General features: G+C 37.1%; 1 protein-coding gene across 3 annotated transcripts in view; it reads left to right on the top strand.

Annotated features, from left to right (window-relative positions):
• Positions 1 to 13,185, top strand: part of TBC1D4 (TBC1 domain family member 4) — a 207,416-nt gene that overhangs the window by 155,401 nt on the left and 38,830 nt on the right. For 2 of the 3 annotated variants that reach the window (XM_025364714.1, XM_025364713.1), the window contains exons 9-11: positions 8,628 to 8,702; positions 10,031 to 10,257; positions 12,055 to 12,219. In XM_025364714.1, coding sequence (XP_025220499.1) covers positions 8,628 to 8,702; positions 10,031 to 10,257; positions 12,055 to 12,219 — 467 coding nt within the window. The remainder of the gene's footprint in view (positions 1 to 8,627; positions 8,703 to 10,030; positions 10,258 to 12,054; positions 12,220 to 13,185) is intronic. The other variant, XM_025364716.1, reaches the window with a different exon arrangement.

Raw genomic sequence — 13,185 nt, 5'->3', positions numbered from 1 at the left:
TTAAGGTGTGAGAGCCACCGTGCCCAGCTCAAAATGATCTTTTTTTTTTTTTTTTTTTCCTTTTCTTTGACACAGTCTTGCTCTGTCACCAGCCTGGAGTGCAGTGGCACGATCTTGGCTCACTGCAACCTCCACCTCCCGGGTTCAAGTGATTCTCTTGCCTCTGCCTCCTGAGTAGCTGGGACTACAGGTGCACACCACCACGCCCGGCTAATTTTTATATTTTTAGTAGAGATGGAGTTTCACCATGTTGACCAGGATGGTCTTGATCTCTTGACCTTCTGATCTGCCCATCTCGGCCTCCCAAAGTATTGGGATTACAGGCGTGAGCCACCATGCCCGGCCCAAAATGATCTTTCAAAATAAGTTTCCTTCTCAGATCGAGATTTATTCTGGGACCTTTATGTGAATTTGATCAATAGAGATTTAGTAGTAGAAATGTTTATGTATAGAAAAGGGGAAATAGAATATTGATGCTCAATACTGTAAGAACTTTAAAAATCATTTCCCATAGGAAGTTATAAAGAAATTATTTTTTTGCCCATTGTATTAGCTCATTCTTGCATTGCTGTAAAGAAATACCTGAAACTGGGTAATTTGTAAAGAAAAGAGGTTTCATTGGCTCACAGTTCTGCCGGTGAGAGTTCTTCCAGAGAGGCCTCAGGAAGCTTCCAATCATGGTGGAAGGCAAAGGGGGAGCGAGACATCTCACATGGTGGGAGCATTAACGAGAGAGAGAATGAGGAGGTGCTGCACACTTTTCAACAACCAGATCTCGTGAGAACTCACTATCATGAGAACAGCACCAAGGCGATGGTGCGAAACCATGCCTAAGAAATCCATCCCCCGTGATCCAGTCACCTCCCACCAGGCCCCACCTCCAACACTGGAAATTACAATCTGACATGAGATGTGGGCAGGGACACAGATCCAAACCATATCACTCATTCTTAGAAACTTAGAGGCTAAGTGCTGAAAAAAGTATAAATTAATGGAAATTTATATATTCCATTGAGTAAGTGTATATATTCCATTTTAAAATAAGTAAAAGGGTTCCCCTTCAACTTTATTTTCCTCTTCCTGAACAATTCTTCCTTAGAGCTATTAGGTGAGGTCAACCTACGTGGGTGTTTTGGGCTGTGGCATGGGGGACCCATGGTGGCTCAGAGCAGGGAGACTGTCCCTATGGGGTGTGGAATGTGGGGGTGGCTCGATGCAGGGTGTGGGAGCCTCTTGCAGTGACGAGGGAATCCGCAGAGAAGGGGAACCTGGTTTGGGAGATCGCAGGAGGCAGCATACTGGCAGAAGGAAGGCCCAGTGCGGGTGTCAGAGTCACAGTGGAGGGGAGCGGGCATTCACAGGGATGAGTGCCTGAGCAGGCTGAGGATGTGCATGTGTTGGGATGGCAGCCCCAGCATGGAGTGGCACAGCCTGAGTGGGATGAGGACAGTGTCTGTGCAGTGGTCATTGTGGAGATGGGTTATATACACACAGGGACTGGTGAAGTAAGTAAATGTCTTAAGGAGAGTGGAATCCAGGGAGAAAGAAATTACTAATATGAAAAGGGTAGAAATTAGAATGAACCCTGCATTGGATTCAACTTGGAGGTATCACACTAAAGAACTTACTCATGTAACCAAATACCACCTGTTCCCTCCTGGCCAACATGGTAAAACCCCGTCTCTACTAAAAATACAAAAAAATGAGCCAGGCATGGTGTTGCGTGCCTGTAATCCCAGCTATTCAGGAGGCTGAGGCACGAGAATCACTTGAACTGAGGAGGCAGGCATTGCAGTGAGCTGAGATCACGCCACTGCAATCCAGCCCGGGAGACAGAGTGAGACCCTTTCTAAAACAAACAAGCAAACAAACAAAAAAAACCTACCTGTTCCCCCAGTAACCTGTGGAAATAAAAAAATTACAAAAATAAAACTTGGAGGTATCAATATAAAATCATGATATTTATATACATTAAATATAAACATACAATCATATAGAAATATATGCAAATATAAAAATATGTAAATATAAACATAAGTGTATATATATATATGTTCTACTAGACGGAACCAAGATTCTGAGAAACATGGCTAATTTCAGGACTGTAGGAAAAGTACCAGATGAAACCAGAATATCTTGGTGTTCTAGATAGTAGGAAAATGTTCGAAGAAAGATGCTGATGTGTCATGAGGACATAAAAACCTTGAAAGGGCTCCCACTGAGAAAATACGACCATTGACATAAATGATAGCCACAGATAATCTAACTTATTGCATAAAATGGGAAACTGTTTTCTGATACAAAAAATAAATGAATATATTGAAAGTTTGATCATAAAGAAGATATTTGCTGTATGTAGTTAATATTTATTAATTACTAATGGGAAAATAACTTTACAATGGAGAAGGCTGGCAAACACCACCAAGTGATCAAATTGAACATCATCAGCAGTGGGACAAATTGCAGCCCTGTGCCACCTGATGTAAAGAAACAGCACTGCTTCTGTGGTATTCCTGACAAATAGGCAGTGCCTGAATCTAATCATGGGGAAATGTCAACAAAACCACATTGAGGTGGAGTCTACAAAATAACAAGCCTGTTATCTTCAAGAAAGTCAAGAACAGGTTAAGAATATCTCCAGACTGAAGGACCCTAAAGAAACACAAAAACTAAGTGGAATGGGAGATTGTGAATCAAATCCTTTTGCCCTGAAAGCCATTATTGGGACAACCAGTGCAATTGGAGTGAAGTCTGAAGATTCAGTAGTATTATACTGCATCAATGTCAGTATCCTGGTTTTGAAAGTTGTATTTTAGTTATATTGGAGAATGTCCTTGTTTATAGAAAATACACAGTAAAGTATTTCAGACTGATGGAGGCTTTATATTGGCAACTTATGTGAAAATGGTTGTGGGAAAAAACATTTTTGTACTATACTTATAACTTGCCTCCGCATTTGAGATTGCTTCAAAATGAAAAAAGAGAAAGTGATCGTTTTAAACCTGCTTATCACACATACCTCACAAAGCCCACCCAGGGTGCTTTTTAAAATTTATTTTTTCTGCTTGCTGTTTTCATGTGTTAATAAATAGCTCAGGTTATTAATGGATCAGAAACACTGCCATTGTAGGATCATCAATAAGGGCTCTTTTCTGTACCCAGCACACTGCCTGTGAAAACCAAGACTGGTTGGGTGGTAGGTGTTTTAACTCCTATGAACAAAGTTTCAAAATGTACCTTGATGACTTTTTTAAGTCTCTTGGCCTTTATGTTAATATACAAATAAAATTTCACCTTCAGTGTATAAGTGTCTTCCTTAGTGATCTCTCAGTGCCTTTAAAGAGGCAAATTAGTGACATAAATTCTTAGACTTTGAGAGGAACTTTGAATTAACCATTGAACTCTATTTGCAAATGCGTATTGTTTTTAAAAACATTATTTCCACCTGTTTAACCTTAATAGCATTATAAGAATATGTTTAAATAGTTGGATACATTTTGATTCTTTCCATGTTTGTGCAATAGAGCATTAGGACATAGTAACTTCTGATATGCTGCATTCCTTGTTTTGTTTCTTCGTTATGGCTCAAAATACTTTTCTAGTTATTTCTCTTAATGATAGAGATACTTTTAACTTTAACAGAAGCCCTGCAGCAAGCATGATCGATTGTGAATGCCATTATTTTATTAGTGGAAAACGGAATCTCAGAAAAGAACATCTAGGAGATTTGTCAGAAGTATGCCAACACAAATTTCATAAAATATTTATGCCTTTTTCCTTCAAAATTTATAAATTAGTAAAATCATGGTCCTTACTCCAGACCTACTTAATCAGAAACTCTGGGGGTGGGGTCCAGCAATTTGGGGGTTCACCAAGCCCTCCAGGTGATGCTGATGCATTTACACTTAAGGTAAGTGTAATTCTTAAGGCACCAGCATCAGAAACAGCATCAGCTACCTGAATTGAACACAGTGTTTAGTGAAAATTTTAGCAGAGAAGACCATTTAAGTAGGTGTCAGGGTACCTGAATGTAATACCTGGCCCTAGCCAATTTTATATTTATGATCTTGGATGAATTATTTGCCTTTTCTAAGCCATAGTTTTCCCATTTGTGAAATGGATATATTAATATCCGCTTGCCTCATGTAATTGTGAGGATTAAATGTTAGTATGTTAGGGAAATATCACATCATAGATATGAGGTAGTATATTCAGTGGTAAGCTCAAAAGCTCTGTCATTTACAAAATGGCAAACGGTATTTAGGGTGGTACTTTCTTTATCTCCATTTAGTACCTTGGCATCCTGCATAATACTTGCAGTGCCAACTTTGAAGTCTTTTTCGCATGCCTTCAATTGCTGTAATGACATTTTCGCAAGGGCACAGCCAATCTGTTTTGATCAAGGTGGATACCGTAGCTTTTGTTTCCCAGAGTGATGCCAAATGACATAAATGTTGCGACGTAACAAGGTCTTGCTTGTACCATGTGCAACAGAATGCACTTTTTGGGCAGGTTGGCAGCTCCCCATGTTGTATTAAAGGTTACATAGCAAAAGGGCAAAAGGGGTTTTGTGTACTTCCAAAACTTGTCTTTTTTTTTTTTTTTTTCCTGCTAAGTTGTATAGTAGAAAATTCACACTCCAGTTTTGGAGTTTAGCTCATAATTGCTGCCATTTTTAAATGTCAAAATATTTTATTTAGCTAACTGTAGTTGTTTATGAAATAGGATCCATTTTTTAAATGCCAAGAAGCTCAGCTCATTAACCACTAAAAAGCGGGTCCAAGGGAAAGGCCCTACCACGTGAATTAGTGAATCATAATGTCGTACAACAGAAAAAGCTGTCTGTTCAGAGGTGAAAATCAGAATCATGTAATGGCTATCTGTTGCTTTTTTTTTTTCCAGTTGTTTTCCAAAACAGAAATATTTACTAATATAAATTTTATTTTATTTTTTTGAGATAGGGTCTTGCTCTGTCACTCAGGCTGGAGTGCAGTGGTGTGATCATAGCTCACTGCAGCCTCAAACTCCTGGGCTCAAACAGTCTTCCCGCCTCAGCCTCCCAAGTAGCTAGGACCACGGGCACATACCACCAAGCCTGGCTAATTTTATTTTTGTTTTTTTATAGAGACCAGGTCCTACCATGTTGCCCAGGCTGGTCTCAAACTCCTGGTGTCAAGCAGTCCTGCCACCTCAGCTTCCTAAAGTGCTAGGATTACAGGCATGAGCCACCATGCCAAGCCAATATTTACTAATATAAAGTGCAAGTTATTTTGAAAATAGTACCCATTTTCTACTTTCTTCAGAATAATGTCCATTGTCTTTACTTGTTGAAATGTGTGAAGTAGTAGAGTATAGTTTTAAAGTAACTTTGTTTTTCTTTGTGCACAAAAAAAGCATATGTGGGTAAAACACCACTATGAGTAAAATAGGTGATTTCAGGTGTTTTTCTAATAATAGGAATGGTTTGATACCATCTGACTACTTTGTCTGTTATGACCAAATAACCTGTCTGAGATAACCAGGCAGGTGGGTGTGTAAGTAGCGCTAAAAATAACAGAAAGCAATCTTGTCTTTACTATATTTTCCTCTTGGCTACACACACTAATCCAATAATTTATTAGCCACAAATACAGTTTTTATTATTGGAAGAATGCCAATTATAACATAGAACTGAAGAACTGAAAAGAATTTGATGATGTTCTAGGACATTTACAAAATTCCATGTAACCTCTGTAGGCTAATTAGCTTTATCTGTAATTCTTTTTTTCACAGAGCCTTAGTTTAGGGATGTAGTAGTAACAGCTCAGGAGCTTCACTTGAAAATTGTGCTTCCTGTGTCAAAATTGCTGCCCTTTCTTTTAACTAGCTGTGTAAACTTGGGCAATGTAATCTGTCAGAACTTCAGTCTCTGTATCTGTGAAGATGGGCTAAATAACCATACTGACCTCACAATTGGTATGAGGATTAAGTGAGCTAATGCACTGTAAAATGCTGAACGTAGTATATGGCACATGATAAGCATTCAACACTATTAGGTGCAGCTATTAATTTTATTATTGTTTTACTTATTATATAGTAAGCCATTGGAGATAAAGGTGTAATATATCAGATAAGAATAAATATTGCTTTACGAAACAAGGTCAGATGTCATAAGTAAAACATAGTCATCTGAAAAGAAGAAAGAACTGTTAAACTTTCTGATAGTAGATGTAAAAAGAAAAATTCAAGAGAAGGCTAGGAAACTAGAGTTGGAAAAAACCTTTCAGAAAATGGAGCAAAATTCAAAGAAAAGGAAAATAGGAGAACAAGGTAAAAAATTAAAGGATCTGTCCAGAACCTAAACAGTAGGAGTTCCAGTAAGAAAAGATGCGTGCAAGGAATTCTTTAAAGAAATAATTTTAAAAATTTATCAGAGCTAAAGCGCATGAGTTTCCAGATTTAGAGAACTCAGAAAGTGCCCAACAGAGTGACTGCATAAAAGTCATGTTAAGGCATGTTGTTGTGAAATTTCACAGTGCCAAAGGGCAAACTTAGATTCTGTTCCAAAGAGAAGCAGCAGGTCAGACACACAGGCTCTAGAGTCACAATGGCTTTAGACTTCTGAACCAAAGGACATTTGAGCAATGCTAAGATATTTGGAAGCAAAATTTCTAACCACTACAGTATACAATATCCAGCCAAACTATTAGTGAAATGCAAGCATAGACTAATGACACTTATGGGCATGTACATTTTTAAAAAAATTTAATTCCCACTCTCCCTTTCTCAGAAAGCACCTGGAGAATGCGCCTTTCCAAAATGAGGAAGTAAACTAAAAAAGGAGAAGACATGGGACCAAGGAAGCAGAAATTCCAACAGAGGAGGGGGTCAAAGGAAATTTCTAGGTTGATAGTGAAGGAAAATCCTAGGAAACTTTGTAGAGCAAGCCTACATTGTAACACGTCCAGTCCAGATTGGGGCAGAAACACAGAGGTCTCCATAATGGTTGCTTTTAAAAAAAAAAAAAAGAAGGAGGGGGAGGGGGAGGGGAAGGAAGAGAGAGGGAGATTAATGGTTTATGTGGTGATGTTTGGACCATATCGTGAACTGTTGGAGAGTTTTGTAATATATTTGTGATTGCTCAAGTAGCCACTAACTCCATGAAAAACAATATACAAGATATGAGGTATAATCAAACATAATCGTAATAAAATATGTAGCTCAGCTGCAAACAATATTAACAGTCATAATAATTTAAGCACAAAGTACTGATTTAACCAAAATTCATGATGTAACTATATTGAAGGAAGAAGGGAAGAAAGGTGTGTGTGTGTGTGTGTGTGTGTGTGTGTGTGTGTGTGTGTGTGGTGGAACTGGGTATATAATGAAGTAAGAATATTAAAGTTTCATCTTCCAGAATTAGGAAGTCAATAGATAGTTTCTAAAATGGAAAGCATAAGGAACAGTAGGATAAGCTTGAATACCAGAAATATCAATATAAATAATGTCAAGGTTTGCTTTTGGGGAGTGGGATTCAGAGTGAGAGAGAGGGGGTAGATGACCACCACTTTTCATTATAAACTTGATAGCACAGTTTCACTTGGGAAACTTTGTGCTGATATTACTTTCATTAAAAATTAAAATGAAATTCAACCCCCTCTTACCCCCGACCCCCAAGTAAACCTAAGAATGTTTGCAGACAGAGTTGAAGCCTGGAAAGTACTATGCAAATGTTATGCATTTTTTAAAAATTTCGCAGGGTCACTGTCACATGGATCTAACTGGTGTTTCCACTCATTCTTTTTTAGAACTTCGCCACATGCTCTAGAGTTGTGTGGAACTCCTCAGTCTGTGTTTTGTCTTTTGAGACCTTGTAGATGATGAGGTTCCCAACCTGACTTGTATCCTCCTTCCTTCTTCAGTTGGCCTCGGTCCCTTCCTATTTAAAGTGAGGGGGAACAGACAAAATGATCTCTTAGGTTCTTAGGTCTCTTAGATCTTAGGTGATCTCTTAGATCTGTTTCTGAGATGATTTATAAAATCCACATCAAAGGACTATGTGAAAAACAATCGATAACCAATTCACTAATATTGAAGCATTCTGATATCTAGTCTTCCAAAATTAAATGATTTATTGAAATAGTTTGGCATTATGGAATAATGAATGAAGCAAAACCTTTAAATTTTAGAATGTGGTTTTCTTTTCCATGTGGTTTTTAACTGATGTTTATTATAATCCTATAATGTGAATTATGATGTTTTGATCTAGGTTGTATATGTTAAGTCATTTTCTAGATAGCTTTTTTTCATTTGTTTTGCTGTATCTTCCATATTTGAATCTGAGACAGAGTTAATGGGGCCCTTACTGAACTTATGGGTGAATAATGTGTAATCTTGTAACCAGACTAACTTCAAAAAGCTTGGCCTGAGTATCTAGTTATCTAATGGCTGATTTAGAAATAATGGAAATAGATCAGGAATGGTTCTTACCGTGCTATAATGACTATTCATATAGCCAACACATTTAAGTGAACCACAAAAGGATCAATTTAATGCTAACATTAAGAGGCCAACTGGAACTACCTTTTATAGTTTTGAAGTAAAATGTTACATCACATGAAGCACTTAACTTTATTCTTTTCCCTCAGGGAGCTAACAGAATGAGAGGTCGGCTTGGAAGTGTGGACAGTTTTGAGCGGTCCAACAGTCTTGCCTCAGAGAAGGTATCTAACTAGAGCTTATTTACACTAATTACAGCTTAACAAAGTCAGCACCGATATGGTAATATGCATGCTCCAGTATTTTATTATGAATGCTTTATAGCTTTTTAAAAAATAACTATTTGAGACTTTATTATTTTAAATAAGAAGATTCTAGGCATTAGCATATAGTTCCTTATTCCCTTACAGGCTAACTGTGCTCTGTTAGGCTTTTTATTGTTTGGAGATAGTGTGCTTTGGACAACAGTATTTGAGCAACTATTGATCCAACACCTTATAAAAAATGAGCCATAGATTACTAATTATATACTTGTACAGTGATTTTATTTGTTCCCTTCCTGTGTTACTTTTCCCCCCTCATTTTTAAAAATCATTTTAACTGCAACATCAGGAGCTTCTTTATCTCATAGACAACTCTCAGTAGGTTGGGTTTCCTGTTTCCTGCATAGTGCAGTATGTCACCTGAGGCACATGCAGCCTATTTTTTAAAATGGAAATATATTAAAATATTTCTATTAAACTTTCTGTTGATGGAAGTAGGGACTTAGTCCAGCTATGAGTCTATTATCACTAACCCATGTTTATCAAGCTGAAGATTTCTACAGTGGTGCCTGTTCTGGAAAGTTCTAACAGCATACCTGTCTAAATTGAAAGATTTATGATTTCTACCCATGCAATATGAGATGCATTCCAGCATAGCTCGGTTTTCATTCATTTCCTGTTTTTCCTGTGTTTTTAAAGAAATTTACCTCAGGGAACATGTAATTGAATAGAAACGTCCACAGTGAGGGAAGACACTTAACAGATTTTATTTTCCGGAAGGCTTTGCCATGAGACTTGGACACTTAGGCATTGTAATACTGTTTTGGCAGTACAGGAAGCATGCAATTGATATGTCACGGAAGCCAGGAGATACGGAAACACAGACTCCACCCTCTTTGGTCATGATCTTTTTTCATCTCTCTGGCAACAGTGAGAGAAGTACAGTAGCTATAGCATTTCGTGGCCAAGTGTCAGGGGAGAGAATACCTTTCACTTTTTGTCATCCCTCTCACTTTCTGGCCTGTCTTTACGGATGCTGTCTTACAGCTGCTTATCCGAAGATAAGTGGGTTGTGGTGATACTGATTACAGCTGCTTATCAGAAGATAATGGCTTGTAGTGATACTGATTAGCCTATGGCATAAATTCAGTAAAAGGGGGAGAAAAACAGCAGTTTTGTCATGACTCAGGAGGAAGATGAGGCACACTGTCACTTTTGAGCTCTGTGTTTTGGCAGGTCTGCCATGACCCACTTGGGAAATAAAGGGCTCCCTTCTGCCTGTGTTTCAGGACTACTCACCAGGGGACTCTCCACCAGGGACACCGCCAGCGTCCCCACTGTCCTCAGCTTGGCAAACGTTTCCCGAAGAGGATTCTGACTCCCCGCAGTTTCGAAGACGGGCACACACGTTCAGCCACCCACCTTCAAGCACAAAAAGAAAGCTGAATTTGCAGGATGGGAGGGCTCAGGGTGTGCGTTCCCCTCTGCTGAGGCAGAGCTCCAGCGAGCCGTGCAGGTGAGTCTGACCCTGTCTCCAGGATGGGACCGAGATTCTCATGGCACACAGTTTGGATTACTCTGGAGTCAAGGTGGATGGCAAAGTTATGCTGTCGCCAACTTTCAGTTTTGAGAACCACCATAAAAACAATTTAAGTCACCTCATTTACTAGGGGAAACAGGCAAGGTTAAGGCATACCCAGAAAGAAGAGTTATTTCGTTTGGGTGGAAACTCTTTTTTTTTTTCCTTTCAGAAAAATGGAAAAAATGAGATAACCATGCAATTGTTTTGTCTGAAAACCTGCTGATAACATGTTACTCAGTGTCTTGATGATGATTCTAGAGAAACAAAGTCAGCAGATTTGAAAATAGCATAGCAGTAGGACTTCCTGTTAGCTTACAACAAAATACCAGGGTTTTAAAAGTCACCTGAGTTACTTTCATACATGAGGTAATATTTGGCTATATTTTGTTACATAATAAATTAAAGCTAAATATGAACATTGTTATAAATTGTATCTAGAATAAGGTGATATCTATAAAGAAGAATACATATACGGTAATTGACAGGCAGTGTCCACTTAGAAAAGATCTTACACAGTATTTAAAACATAATTTAACAAAAAGTTGTTTGATATTTGGTGAGAAACAGTAAAGAGGATAAATTTGGAATGATTTTCTTCTTCCTGTGTAACACAGATCAAATTTATATCTTAGAACTCGTTTTGTTTCTCTTATTTACCTGTGAATTTGATACAGAAAATAGGGTTAAGTAAAGATGCTGGTTGGAGAGGAAAAGAAAAAAACACAACTCAATGTAAAAGGAGAAGGCTAATTTTTATATCATGTGTTACAAAATTTGCCAGCATTTCTTTTAAGGACACGGTTTTATTTTCATTGTTGTTTTCTGAACGATTCGAAATTTAAAAATGAGATATTTTATGATAGAAAAATAAAGTTAACAGAATTCATTATTCTCAGATTTTTTTCTGTGTATGTCAAGGATATTAAATAGTCATATGTATATCAAGATATTTAAATGATCACTTCATTTATATTTACTCAAGGCAATAGAACGCTTTTTTTTTCCAGGAAAAATTATTTTCAAGAATTAAAGACATCTATCATTTTAGACTATAAATATCTCAATCGTTCCCTCTGTTTTCCACATTTTATAATGTATAAGTTCAAACAATTTCTATCACTATAAAAAGATGCTCTCTGTGTCATTGTGAAAGCTTGCTATGCAAAGAATCTTCTAGATTTTGGGCTTTCAGTTAAACCATAGTGGCACAATTCCACTGTCTTCAGGAAAGAACACGGACATTAATGTTTGTTAAGCCAAAGGTATTATGATAACTTCCAACAACCAAACATGTTGTTCTTAAATATTTAGAAGGGTTTATATCTTTAAAATAGTCAAAGTCTTTGAACTAGTGATAATCAGTCTTTCCTTCTGGAACTTGTTTCCTGTAATTATTTGTGCTTTCCTACTTTTTTCCCCTTGAAGTGTCTTTTGCATGTGAAAACAAATACTTTTTGTCCTCAAGTTGTTAAGAATTTTTTAGAGACAAACACAGATGCTTAGAAATACTGTATAGATAAGGAATTCAAATTGTGAAAGAACGAAATTAGGTCATAGTTATCTAAATAGAGAACTGCATGCTTCTTTTTTTTTTCATGTAAGATCCAGCCCTGAGCCTTGAAAGGAAAGATTAAATTAATAGCAAGAACCTGTTTATATGCTTTTTCATAGTGAATGAAGATATTGCCAAAATATAAATTAAGACAAATTTGCTGTATTTTCTGTACTCAGCACTCTTTCGTCAGTTCGACGCATGTACAAGGAGAGTAATTCTTCCTCCAGTCTTCCAAGTCTTCACACTTCCTTCTCTGCCCCTTCCTTCACTGCCCCCTCTTTCCTGAAAAGCTTTTACCAGAATTCAGGTAGACTGTCCCCACAGTATGAAAATGAAATCAGGTGAGATCAGTGTCCTCTGTTTGCAAAGCAAAATTTTCTGCAGTGATATACTGATACATTACTAAAAAGTGGTTGATTAATTTTGGAGTGACATTTATGCATCCCTGTGTTGTGCTTGTTCTAATCTGTTTCTAATAATATATTGGTTTCAATTACAATTAATTTTATTAAGAAAACTTTTTCAACCAGTAGCTTCAAAGCTTTTTGATGACATTATTATCTTTTTGAATTATGTTTTTTGTATTGTTTGTGTGTTTCTTTTTCTCAGATTCCAGAGTCTAAGCTTTATATTGTTAGCACAACTGATGCTAACATATACTAAGTTAACCTTCCCTGATCGTGCCTTTTTTTTTCTTGGCCTTTCTAGACATATTTAATGGAATCCAAAAGCCACTGATTGAAACAACTGTACTAAACTGATAGATACAAGAATATCTTTATTTTTAAGTATATAAAATATTTCCTAGGCATTTCTTTGATTTTTCAATGACAGACTTTTCTGGATCTCAATATAAATCACACAATGGTTACAAGATCATGTTGATAGCAACTCTCAGATAGCATGAGAGATCTGTAAGGGACCTCCTGAATCTTGTGAACATTCTATTTTGTTTTGTTTTTATCTCCAGTATGGAAAAGGCATAGCCTGTTAAATCTTACTGCTTGTTCTTTTAGTAACACAAAATTAGATGTAGTGATTTTTGGAGAATTACTTTTTTTAAAAAAAATTAAAATTATACATACAATAATATTGATCACTCAAATTCTTAGTGGGGTGCTGCAACCTCTAGAAAGTAATGGACTTAGTTGGGAACCTTTCTAAATTTGTTGGTGATGTAGATGTTTGTGAGATTCGTTCCTATTTTTGTGTATAGCTTGACTTATTCACTTTTATCGCTGTATAGTATTCCATTTCATACATTATAGTTTATCCACTCTTTGCCGATGGATATTTGGGTTGTTTCT

This window comes from Theropithecus gelada, chromosome 17 (genome assembly GCF_003255815.1).
Source record: "Theropithecus gelada isolate Dixy chromosome 17, Tgel_1.0, whole genome shotgun sequence".
NCBI lineage: Eukaryota > Metazoa > Chordata > Mammalia > Primates > Cercopithecidae > Theropithecus > Theropithecus gelada.
Note: the sequence above shows the minus strand (reverse complement) of the source record. Positions and strands in the feature narration are given on the sequence as shown.